The 13,610-nt window shown below is 32.7% G+C and overlaps 1 protein-coding gene across 1 annotated transcript in view; it reads left to right on the forward strand.

Annotated features, from left to right (window-relative positions):
* LOC129225967 (uncharacterized) overlaps positions 1-10,455 on the forward strand; it is a 60,324-nt gene extending 49,869 nt beyond the window's left edge. The window contains exons 15-16 of the mRNA XM_054860536.1: positions 5,931-6,043; positions 9,871-10,455. Of these exons, the coding sequence (XP_054716511.1) occupies positions 5,931-6,043; positions 9,871-9,940 (183 nt within the window). The 3' untranslated portion in view covers positions 9,941-10,455. The remainder of the gene's footprint in view (positions 1-5,930; positions 6,044-9,870) is intronic.
* The last annotated feature ends 3,155 nt before the right edge of the window (positions 10,456-13,610 follow it).

A 13,610-nucleotide genomic window follows, 5' to 3' on the forward strand; every position in this document is an offset into this window, starting at 1 on the left:
AAATTTTTGAATTTCGAATTTTGACGGATTCAAACGTTTTGAGGTGTGCTGAGTCCATTTCTACCATTTTTTTTAACGTCTGTCTGTATGTATGTGACCAGTTTTTTGTGGCCGCTCTACAGCAAAAACTACCTCATGAAATCAAACGAAATTTGGTACACATATGTGACCCTATGTGAACTTGTGCCCATTGGTTTTTGGCGGGAATTCCTCCAAGGGGGTGGAGCAATGGGATGTTTCTTGAGTTATGCGTGCTTGTTATTCCAAAGGAAATAACTGGTGGAATCAAACAAAATTTGGTCCATATGTTGCCCTTAACAAGTACAGGTGCTGTTAAATTTTGGTGTTAATAGCTCAAACGGGGGTTGAGCTGTAGAAAGTTTTTTGTCATCAATTGTGACTGCTGTATCTCAAGAAATAATAAACCGAATAAAACAAAAATTTATGGATGAGTAACTCTTAGAGGGTATGAGAGCTGATTCTATTTTGGCGTCAACAGCTGAAAAGGGGGTGGCACAATCAAACGTTCTTTTTTTTTTCCATTGTGAGTGCCATATCTCATTAAGCAATGCTACATTCTGGATGAAATTTAGAATAAATGTGAATTTATATGCAAACAGGCGTTGGTTAAATTTTGGCACCAATCTCTCCAGGGGGAGGGGGGGGGCTGATTTTTTTTTTCGAATAAAAATAGCTTTATAATTGCAACAATAAGAAAGATAAATCATAATAGGCTGTCGTATGTGTATATCTCGTGATTTTAATTGCATGGAAATGATCGGAAATATTATCTCAACGATTTAAAATTTTTAACTTTTGCTATCTTGTGTTTGTTAACACATAAATGTTTGTAATTATTTTAAGCAAGGCTTTTAAAATAATCTTCAATTTTCATTCTTTGCTTTTGCAATTTTGATCGGGAATTGGGATGGTCATCAAGTTTTGGCGTGTGTAATTTTATTTTTGTTGGAAATATTGCTTCCTTGTCAAGCATGGGGAGGGAGCAGAATTATAAGAAAAATATAGATGAAAGTTTCGTGATGGCCACAACATACTAGTTTACGTTATCTTACTTCTGGTGACTCGCTATCTACCCACTGTGAAACGTCCTGACGGCGTTCAGTTCTGACGTTAGCTGAATTGTTTTGGACTTTTCTTCAAGAATAGTGTGTGTGCGTTTGTATGTGACCAATTTTTTGTGGCCATTCTACCTCAAAATCTGTAGTAAGAATTCAAACGATACCCGCAAGTACCCATACATGATATAGGGCTGAGTGGTTTTTTTGCAGCAATTCGTTCATGATAGAGGAGCAACTGAACGTTTTAGTCAATATGTGTGACTGACATTTCTGAAGGAATGATGAACCGAATCAAATAAAATATTAGGAAGCAGCAGCGGGACAGATGTCAGGGCCAATAACTTTTCCAAGAAAACTCCTGTAGTATTCTTGGAACCACGACCAAAGCTAAGACATAATTGCAGGCAATTACCATGAATCTAACTCGCCTGCAGTTCTTGTAAAGCTACGGAATCCACAAGCTTATTCTCTCTTATTGGGAGCTTTGTCAATCTCGACGGACCGTAATCGAGCTAAAGCCGATACATTTATTAAATACGCTCAGTTAGCCTTTATACTGGTAGCTTTAAGTTTTTTCACAACAGTGAGTAGTTACACTTCGGAATTTTGTTACAGTGAGCTCCGTTATCAATGGCAGAGTTGCGAACTTTGAGGGAAAATGACCAACTACAACTCTTGTAATTTCACACCTTTGACACTCCCGACTCTGACTCCGATGCTTTTATTCAAACTCAGTCCGACTTCGAGCCCGCAGCCTTTTTCTATAAAGCTGTTCTTGTTCTGCTAGGTGTTTTAAAAAGAAGTCAGAATTCCGAACTTTGGAAGAAAAAAAAACTCACTGCTAAAACTTTAAGATTTTAAACTGAAATGATCCTAATCTCAGATTTCCATTTTTTCATTTCACACGCATTATTATTGTTTTTTCTTTATCACGTTTGTTGTAATTGAAGAAAACAAAGGGCACCCAACATTCAGTGCTTTTACCCTCCAATTGAAAATTCCTTTAAAAGTTTTGCTTATGCGCTGAAATCAATTACAAACACTTTATTTATTTAAAAACTAGAAAATCGCCCGTCATGGTATGACAGGTGAAAATTGTTTCTACGTTTGAACGAAGCCATTGCCCGTTTGGTGATATTTTGATAATTGACATTTTAACCTTAAATCCAGTGGATTAACCCTAATCTCCATTAGGTAGCGTTCATTGTTGACCATTTTTTAGTTTCTTCATTATTCTAAAATGGCACCATTGCCAGTAAAACTGTTAAGTTTCCAGATCAAGTTCAGCCTTGTCAAAATAAAGCCTTTCCCTGCATGTTAAACATTACGAAAACATTTATCCAAATTAATCCCATTTAAACCAAATTATCTTGCCATGGTGGGAGTTTATTTCATTGTTAAAACACCTGGGTTACTCAATCATCAGCTATTATTTATATGAGGATACGAGTCAAAAATGGCAAGAGATACAAATTTGAATTTGTAGTGATTTTTCCAGTTCTATATACGGTTTGGTAGTTCAAAAAAATATAAATATTATTAATAATGATAATAATTTTAAAAAATGAATAAACTGTTCTTGGAAGGAATCAATCTTTTGAGTTGCAAATTTTTATAACAAAATTTGTCAAAGAATGCTAATTCATCTTTTCTTTAAAATCCCCAGTAATTAAGTTCTATAGAAAAAAAGGAATATTTGACTAATTTAGATTTTTGAGCACTCACGATTGCTTATTGTTCTCATTTGACTGTCCTTGATTTTACGCTGATTTTATTCCCCCCGCCTCCCTCTGCAGCACTCCCGCCCACCGTCCTCTGCAGGCGTGGCTCCTCTGGTCCTGAGCACTGTCCTCCGGAATCTGCTTTTTCTGGTCGGTGGCATCCATGTCCTGCACACACGCACGCTCATACACATACACACTCACCTACGTGCGTACACACAGGTTTACACACACAGATAACTATACACACATAACCACCCAGGAGGAGGGGCAGGCTTGGGGAGACAGGAACCGTTTCTAGAAACAATAACTCCAATGAGTAAGGTCTTGTCGCAACTCGTGATTGAGAAACATAATTTGATTTCAAAATTTCAGAATCCAAATTAATTTACTTTTTTTTAATATCTCTTGCTTAATCGCCCTCTTTCTCTTTTGGCTGATCTTCAGAAAATCTAAGGGAATCTTGAAGGATTTAATCTTTTAAGTTTAATGTACATTTCATTGTTTACTTAATTACACTAAATCTTACTCGCACAAATAATAAACGAGCTGATGTTTGCATCACATGACTTTCTTTTACGCTAGTTTAAGGGGCCTAAAGACCCTAAACCTTCAAAATTTTTGAATTTCTGGAAAAAATATATGCTATACATAATTTAATCCTGAACAATTTGATACCTTATTTATTACCTTACGCAAAAAACTTTTCAAAGTATCATAAAAATGTGTAAACGTTCCCCACATAGATTTATGTTCACAGCAGCTGTTTAAGCCTCTTTTTCTCAAGTGCAACTTTCTTGTTTTGCGTATGTGATATCTCAGAAAGTTTCTGATAAATTTTGGTAAAACTTTTCATGCATGTTTTTCTGGTTTATTTTTATGATCTGAACCTAAACTTTAACTGAAAATGAAAATTAATATTAAAAAAAAAAAATTGCCCAAAAATTTTGGAAAATTTTGATATTAACTTATTAATATTCAAAGAAATAAATAAATAAATTTAAAAAAATTCGTAAATTTAGGTTTAGATCATAAAAATAAACCAGACAAACATGCATTGAAAGTTTTATGGAAATATATAAGAAACTTTCTGAGACATCACGCACGCAAAACGAGAAACTGGCACCTGAGAAAAATAGACTTAAACAGCTGCTGTTAACATAAATCTTCTGGGGAAAAGGTTACGCATTTTTATGATAACTTCAAAAGTTTTTTGCACATGGTGATAAATAAGGTATCAAATTGTTCCGAACTAATATGTGCATAGCATATATTTTTCCAGAAAGTCGAAAATTTTGAAGTTTAGAGGTCCTTAGACCCTATGATAATAGTGCCTTGGACTGGAGTAGGCAAAGAAACACTTCAAATATTTTCACCCCAAGTTTGTTGCAAACCAAAGCAAAAAAAAAATTTAGAAAAAAAAACGGCAAATTTGTCGCCAAGTTGGAGGCCAAAAGCTTGGCAATATATTGCCAAATGTTTGCCAAATCATAACACCACTTGAGTTTGCATTGAAAGTAACAATGATTTACCCCAAAAAGGTGTGAAAAAACCCCTTTGGAGCATCCGAATGCAACGAAAAAGGGAGGTGCACAACTAGACCTTACTAGGAGTCTACGTACCAAATTTCAACTTTCTAGGACATATTGCTCTTGAGTTATGCGAGATACATACATAGGCACATACATACGTACATACAGACGTCACGAGAAAACTCGTTGTAATTAACTCGGGTATTGTCAAAATGGATATTTTGGGTGTCTATACGTTCGTAGGCACATATCCACGTGTGGTTGGGTTGATAAAAAACTCTGTATTCATCCAGGGGCGAGTAAAATAGAAATTAAGGTCGATTTTTCAGTGAAATTTTTTTCACGAATACAATACTTCCTTTTTGGTGTAGGAAATAAAAAAATCATTTCAAAACAGAAATAGTTTCCGTTTAGTTTAACTTCCATACCAACTTTTTGTCTGAATACTTCATTACGCTTTGAGACATAGCAGTCATATCAAACGAAAAAAAGAATACCGTCTTTCGTATGTTTAGGTTTGTAATGATATACAGAAAAATGTTTTTTTTTTTTTCTGAAAACTATTAATTTTCTGGAAACTGTGTTACGTTTACGAATATAGACAAAAGAAAATGTTTGGAATTTGTCAAGGAACTTACTTTGAAAGCAAATTAATATTCTTCTGCAACTGTTATGCTGAAAAGCATCGATGTACATTTTGTTTCAATTGAACAAGCGAATTTTGAGGCAGTGACATTTTGGACTGACGACATTTTGGACCGACGACATTTTGGACCGGTGACATTTTGGACTGCCGACATTTCGGGCTGGCGACATTTTGGGCTGGCAACATTTTGGGCGTATACTGTATTTTGGTATGTAAGTAATTATTTCTCACTTGTAAGATTAAAACTGAATAATGTTCTCCCATGAATGTGTTCTAAAACACAAGAGTGACTCACACTACTTTGAAAAGGAAGTTAATTTTTTAGTATGTGCATATAAGTGACTTTCTTCATTTTTTTACATGATTAAAAATATTTTCAAATGCTATTTTAGCTCTTGAATGATCAGATTTTGCATTAAGCTGAAAAAATAGTTAAAATGTACATTTTAACAACTCTGCAAAACAGCCATTAAGGTGATTTACACTACAGCTCTCATTTTCCAATACAGCAGTTCTTTCTCTATGTTATTGGTTCAAGTTGAGCATTATTTGTTTTTGAAAAAAAGAGCAAATGAGATAGCATTTTCATTATAAAGATTAGAAAATCACATGTGTATCAATTTTTTATCCTATAAAAATGCACCAAATAAAAAACAGCACTTAAAATACAAAATAGCAAATGAAATTATCAGGCAAGAGCTAATTCAGTGGAAATAATGATACTAGAACCTATGAAAGAGAAAGGACATCCAACAAAACGTTTTGGGTTTTTTTTTTACCATATTTGATTTTATTTTTTGAAGTTCCTTAGTGAGATACTGCGCATAGAAATGACCTAGTTTTTTTTTTTTTTGTACTCTCAAAGCTTCCATAAATGTACCCCGAAATCCTTAGATTCCGTTAGATGACTATTGATTTTACCACTTCTAATCAACCTCTTAATTTCTTTCAGGGAATGATTGGTCGAGATATACTGAGAATGTTTGAACATAATGAACGATTAGGAAAACCAGAACTCTGTCCTGATTCTGTGTACAATTTGATGAGGAAATGCTGGCAATATAAGTAAGCTGATTTTTCTATGTCAATGTTCTCTTTTTTACCTTAACACTAGCCATACCGTTTTAGTTTTGATTCTCTTTATTGAACTGCTGTTGAATGCACAGTATTTTTTGTTTTTATGTGTGGTGCATAATGAATAAATTTTAAGGGTTTTTCCAAGGTATGAACAGACATACAGCAGTTCAGGTTCGAAGTATGGATATTCTAAATGTAATTCACATATTTGTAGCAATTATCCTTTTATGTTGGTCATTGCAAATGCAAGTTGCACAGAAAACTTAAGGTTTGGATTCAAATCGCATATCTGGTGAAATCTTCAAGTAGCATGGTAATATTACATCCTTTCCACTAAATTTTCTATTTAAAATCATAGCATTTATATTAATCACTTTTTTTCCCCCACTGGCTTAGTAATGTTCTAAAATATTGTTTAAAATGTTGTTAATGGCACAAGGAAAGATGACTTCTAACGAGTGATAGTGATAAGGGTTACCTTTTACAGAACACTTCCCTTCTTTCAGTATGAATTTTTTCTGTTCAAATTTCATTTTTATATAGTAGATTTAATTTAATTTTCACATAATGTACAGGTTTTTTCCCCCAATGAAAAGTTCCCATCCTAATAGTTGTCAAGGACAGCAGTTAAAAACTTTCTAACAAAAATTTTGCATTTTAATATCACATGCATTATGTCTTGTGTCATGTCATGCATCTACCTTATTTTTCCCCCTTTCCCATATTCTTAGGAAGCATGCCCTCAAAAATTGTGGTACATGTTATTGTTGTTATGAATTTGCCTGAGCTTTTAGTTCTTCATCAACTTCTGATAAGCTTAAAGGTGATTCATGACAGTTTAATCTAAAGTTATTATTAGAGACGTACGGAGTAGCACTTTGGCCGAGTAGCCAAGTACCGAGTACTCGGCCTTTCATTACTCGGCCAAGTACAGAGTTACCGAGTACTCAACCTTTCATTACTCGGCCGAGTTACCAAGTACCCATTATGTTTTAAGAAGAAACACCGACACACATGTGATGAATTTTGAACTTATTGGAATAGTAGTATAGACCTCCTTGTCCATATAATAGTTTTTAAAACTAAATTCCTGCTGAAATGTAACTACGCATTATTTAATGTGCAACATTATACATATTAGTGTGCTTTCATACAATACAGTTTTGGCCAGCTCTATGGCGGTTATATCCAGTTTTGGCAGGTTTTTGCTAATGGCATGGCCAAAATAGGTTTTGTCCAGCCAACACTACAATGCTGCTGCAGACACGTGTTTCTGCTTTACAAGGAACGTCTTTTTCAGTGCATAAAATGTGAGCTAAAGAACGTAAAGACGTTCGACAAAAAAATCCGACTTTTATCGGATGCCTTTAACTCCACGAGCTCACATTTTGTGCATTGAAAAAGGAATTCCTTGTAATGCTAAAACACGTGTCTGCACTGTGCTTTTAGCGTTGTTTTATTTCCTTTTATTTTTTAAACAAAGGTATTTTTATATTTCTTATAACTAATTTTTGTATGTAGCAAAAATCCATTTTTAATATAAAAATTCCATATTTTTATATTCCTATACTTACCTTTTTTGCACAATTTTTAATAAATAAGTTTTATTAACTTTGGGGACATTAAAATAAAGATTTATTCCATTGAAGCATTACAAACTTCACTATTCTAATTTGAGTAAATTTGAATTGTAAATGATTGCAGAACATTATGAACATTATACATGCTTGAGCTTTTTTATAAATTTTAATATCTGTCTCGGACAAGATTCAATTTTTTGCAACTACTCGGTATTGGCCAAGTATCTGATCAAAATTTGGCTGAGTAGGCCGAGTACCGAGTAGTTACTGAGTACTCGGTATGTGTCTAGTTATTATTATTTATTCATTTGTCAGCAAATATTGTTGAATCAGGAACTACCAAAAATTTGTTCTTAATATTCGCTACTCCAATAAACTATAGGGGGCGCTGCAGCCACTGTCTAATGGCGGATGAAAAAGGTAAAACAAACAAATGCCGTAACTTATAACTTGCTTTGACACTTATTGAATGACAGTAATTTTTCATCATGTTTGTGGGAAGCTTTCTTTTCTATTCTTCTGAAATTACATTACATCATAAACTGTCTGAAGCCTGTATTTTACCCCAAAGAAAACACGTGGAATGGAATGTTTTACCTTTTTCTTTAGTATTGTTAATCACCGCAAGGTAGCGTATTCGAGCTTTGGAGTTGCGAATAGTTAGTATTTTAATTTACTTAAGATTCAATTTTTCTAATTTTGACTGTCCCACTGGTTTTTAAAGAGTGTTATTGCATTTACTGGCATGAAACTGAGGAAAAACTTTGTAGTATGTTATAATGCAAAATAGATAGACAATATTTACGAAAACCATTTAAAATGAATTATTAACTCCCAAACATTTTTCTGCCACTTGAGTACTTTGAGCCATGTCAAATGCGGTGTGAAATAAATTAGTTTAACTGTAGTTAAACTTTGAAAAAGATATATTAAATTTTTAATGCCCTCATCTTTTTAAAACTCATCATTTTCATTTCATATTTAAGTTTTCTATAATTGGATTAGATAATTAGCTGTGTGTGCATTGTGACCTACCAATTTCATAAAACAAAAAACACAAAACTGATATTATTATCTTGCCAGCAGAGTTCAGCATTAGGCCTTGTATAATTTGTTCCTATATGTTTAATCCAGGGTTACTACAAATGATCCATTCTTTTTCGAAACGAAAACCAAAAGTATTGCATATATAGCAAAGAGGAATATATAAAAATCACCACAAACTCATTATTATAGATTTGGAATTGTGTGAGCCAGGTGGTAATACCAGTGCAGTATTTTTGAAATGGTAACAAGATATGAAAAGGTTTTTTTTTTTCTTTTGTTCATATGTTCTTGCAGTACTTTTGGGGGCCCATTAATGACCTTGTTTCTGTACCTACACTACCAAAAGCGTGGAAGAACTCAAGGATAGCATCTCTATGGCAGTAATGACTTTACCAGAACAGCACTACAAATATATGTGGTACAAGTTACTCTACAACAGTGTTTCTCAACCTTTTTTGAACCGCGAAGCCTTTTGAAAAAAATTTTCGGCCCGTCCATACCTTTTTTTTTTAAATTTATTTGTTTATTTTTATTTAGACTAAGGGACCATCACAAAATTATGAAGTCCCCCCCCCCTCAACAAGGTTATTTTTTTGCTTCAAAAAATAAATGAAATTTTTTTATAGTATCAAAAAACAATCCCAAAAAGAAAAAAAAATCTTTAAAATGCAAAGATTAGTAATTATTGTTACAATTATACATGAGTAAATAAATATTTGGGAAAATCATAGAAAGTTATGAAAATTAATCATAAAATGGTTGGATTCTTCATCTTTTTCTTTCTTTCTTTCTTTTCTTTTTGTTTTTTTTTAATTTTTTTAACGTGAACGAGAAAAAATCTCTAAGGACCGGTCAAATTTTTCTACGGACTGGTGCTGATCCTCTGCACTACCTGGTGAGAATCGCAGTTCTGCATAATCATACTTTTCTTGTTTTGTCACCATTTTTAAAATGCTGCACTCATATTATCACCAGGTTAACACAATTCCAAATCTTGATAAGTTTGATTATTTTCATCTACTCATCATGGAAGTACAGGCAATAATTTTGGATATGTGAGGTTTCGAAAACAAATAAATTATTTGTAGCAACCCTGTATATTTAAAAATGTGATTCAAAGTTACCCTAAATGACTCATTATCTTTAGTTGTGTCCCGTTTTGATCAATTTATTTCTCTTTCTGCTTAGAAGTGAAGACCGACCATCATTCACAGAGGTTTACGAGATGCTGAGAAACTGTGTTGAATCCAACAAATAAAAAGTGCACTTGGTTCTTCTCAGTGAATTACTGAATCCACAAAAAAAATAAAAGCGTCCAGTAAAAATTGAAGTGTTACTGGTTTTCTATATCTTCACTCTCAGGAAAATCATTTCACATCTGGCAGTTTCTCTATCGCTCCACATCACACAGACGCTGCATTTGAAGACTCGCTGACATACTTTCATGTTATCATCATTGTGCAATGTGACTGTAGTCCTAATACTATTTTTGTGGCTTGTACAGTTTTTCATTACGTGTGAATGAAATTTCTAAGAAAATATTTATTATGGAAGTAATAGTTGTACATATGTAAAACTGATGTGGGACAAATGTCTGGGACATTTGGAGCCACCTCTGCTTTCAATGTGGATGGAATATGTTGATGCTCTAGTCATTAGAAACAGCCATTTTTTTACCTTCTGTGACTGTTCATTGAAAAATATGTTGATCATAAATTATTTTCAATTATTTCATTATATACGAATCTATGTTTTTTTATTACGAAATTAAAAGTGACCAAAAACTTGATTTGTTGTTTTGTTATGTCCAGTATTTTTGGCTATATTTTCAACACAATACAGAATTAATATTTCAGCATTACAAAATTTAATTTATTTCAGAAATTAAAAGCGACTAAAAACTTGATTTGTTGTTTTGCTCTGGTCAGTATTTTTTTGTTACATTTTCATCACAATTCTGAATCAATTTTTCAGCTATAAACTGATAAAAATGAATTTTTTGATTTTTTTATAGTAGAATAATTTTTAGTTTTTGGTGTTTTTAATTTTTTGCTGTTTTCATTCAACTTATCTTTTCATTAGGTTTAATTCTTAACCATTATTGTTTTGTTATTTATTTTTTTGTGTATTTTTTTTTCATTTATTTATTTACATTTTTTTTAATTTAATTTTCAAAGTTCCTATTAGTATCAAATTGTTACTCTTTTACACCCACCATAATTTTTTATTTATTTATTTTTCCTTTGTTCATTTACTTCAAGATTTTCCCTGCTTTATTAAGTTCAGTCAACAAACTCAAATCTGCTTTTCTTGGGACCAAACATTTTGTAGATTGTAGACTTTTCTCCATATCGCCCCCACCTTTTAGCGATGCCCCTAGGTATATAGAGACTTCTGTTTGTTATTTTGCTTCAGTGAATTTATCTAAAAAATTAACGTTACTTTAAAATAATAGTAAGATAATCTAAAGAACTCACAGTCAGAAACATTGTCAATTCTTGAAAGGACAATATTGTCTTTCTTAGTACATAAACTAAACTAAACTAATTTATGAAACAATTATCTTTATTTAAAAAAGTTGTTTGTGACTATCTATCTATCTATGGCATCGCTACTCCTGGTATATGACATAAAACTGAGCATCGAACCAGGTATCGATGTATTCATATTTTTCTTGACTGCATGTTTAGTTACGTGGCACAGCTGTGCAACTTTGATTAGCGGATAAAAACGATTAAAACCTTAACTCTTTATCCTGTTGATTCTTCTTCAGAACAATTTTGCCTTCTGTCGGAACACAGTCACTTACTGATTGAAAGTTTTTCTTTTGCTCTTTTTTTCTGCTTAAAGTGGAAGTTATTGAATAGTTCAGAATCGAATCATTCTAGAGCTGGACCGCGAGGAAAATTAATATACTGTTTATTAATTTATGTACGGACGCTTGGGATGTGTTTTTTATACTATATTTTTTTTAATGTTATCCTTTGAAAGAATAATTTACTCACCAAAAACCTCATTTAAATTTCTATCGCTAAGCAAAGCCAAAGGAAGTGACACTGCAGGCGGCTAGTTCGTTATAAAAAATTAACGGTATATGCGCAACTTTGCCTTTAGAAGAAAATTAAAAGGTCATTTGGTTCATCTATATTTACAATTAATGTCTACTATGAGTTAAATATTTTTAATTTCCAGATCTCTACATATTTTTGACAGAGTTAAAAATTTAGCATGTAGCTTAACAGAATCCAGCCTCAGCATGGCCGGATTTAGCTTTCATAACGTTTCGTATTAAAGTCAAAAGTTGTGCCCCTTTTGAAATATATAAAGACCACTACCGCCTCCTCCAAATAAAATATAAATGCTCTTTTACATGTTTTAGCAATAGCACAAATATGTTGAGGTAATTCGGTAATTAAAGTAAGTATTCCCAATGCTTTTCCATTTAAAATACTTCATTTTGTAAAACGTTTAACAGAATTCGGTTCGACTGATTTTTTTCTATAAATGTTTCGATCAGATTGTTTTAATCAATGAACCCTATTCAGGGTTTGGCAATAATCCCTTCAGACTGCATGAAAAAATGCAGAGAAAAGGGAAAAGTAAAAAAAGAATTTCAGTTTTTTCCATGTTTCTGATGAGAAACCATAGAGGCTTAAAACCATAAAAATACGATTATAAAGAGAGTATTTTGTATATTAAATGCATTGTTCATCATTCTTTTACAACGTTTCTTAGTTAACTCTCGAGGATGCTCAAGGGGGTGTTTGACACCCCACAGAACTTTATTATTGGAACTTTATAAGTTCGCTTATTTGAAAGTGTAGCTGGTTTGAAGGTCACTTGCTAATGGAGGGTATGTTTATTGTGTGCATTCCTTCAGTGGTTTCCTAGAATTCCTTATATGAGGTGTAAAATACCCCTTGCACGTCCTTGTGATACTCTGATTTTCGATGAAAATGTTGCGCTACATGACGTATGATGAGGATATGAGACATTTGCAAAATCTGTTGGATGAAGTTTCCTCTGACGATCAATCGTTAAATGAATGTGATGACGAGCCTGATAATAGAGTTAAATTATAGTCACCATAATACTGATAGTGAAACTGAGGATTTATGTGAAGATGACGAAATAATTGATTGCACAAATGGAACTTTTTTCCATTGGAAAAGATGGTCAAATAATAGGATTGACAGAACAATATCATTACAAAGTAAGAACACCAGAAAAGAGCATTATTTAGAAACGTCTGGGAAATATGAAGCATACAAGTAATATTTCAACACTTTCAGAATCATTGTCAATTTTATTTGGTGAAAGCATTCTGTATATTACAATGAAGTCCACTAATTCCTATTGAAAATATTAGATATAATTTCCCTTGGTAAAGAAATGCCAATGATATCAACAAAAAATGAACTGAAGGCATTTATTGGTTAGCTGCTTATTCTACAGCAGGTATTACAAAAAAAAAAGGCCAATTGTGGTATTTTTGTCTCTTCTAAATTTAGCTACAATCAACTGCAGAGGTTTTCTGCTCTTAATCAAAGATTCTCAAATAAGTATTTAAAAAAGTAGACCATTCATTTCAAACTAGACAGTTCAACTTATCAATAACATGCGTGCGGTGTCAAGCATCAAACAAAACTAAAAATTAGAAGTAATTTTTCAATGGAGCCAATTAAAAAAAAAGGTGTCATACAATTGCTGTTATCTCTGTGGTAGTAAGAAGTACCAACAATATCTTATTGTTGTTTGAAATGCTTAACATTTTATGCAAAAAACATTCTAATGCCATGTGTACCGAATATGCATCAAGTAATGTAAGTGAGTATTTATATGAAATAATTTTGATCTGAAATTGGTGAAAATCACTAATTAAATAGGATGCTTTGCAAAGTTTAAAGTAACAATTATGTTTGGCGTAA

The sequence above is a fragment of the Uloborus diversus genome, chromosome 7, assembly GCF_026930045.1.
Source record: "Uloborus diversus isolate 005 chromosome 7, Udiv.v.3.1, whole genome shotgun sequence".
Classification (NCBI taxonomy): Eukaryota; Metazoa; Arthropoda; class Arachnida; order Araneae; family Uloboridae; genus Uloborus; species Uloborus diversus.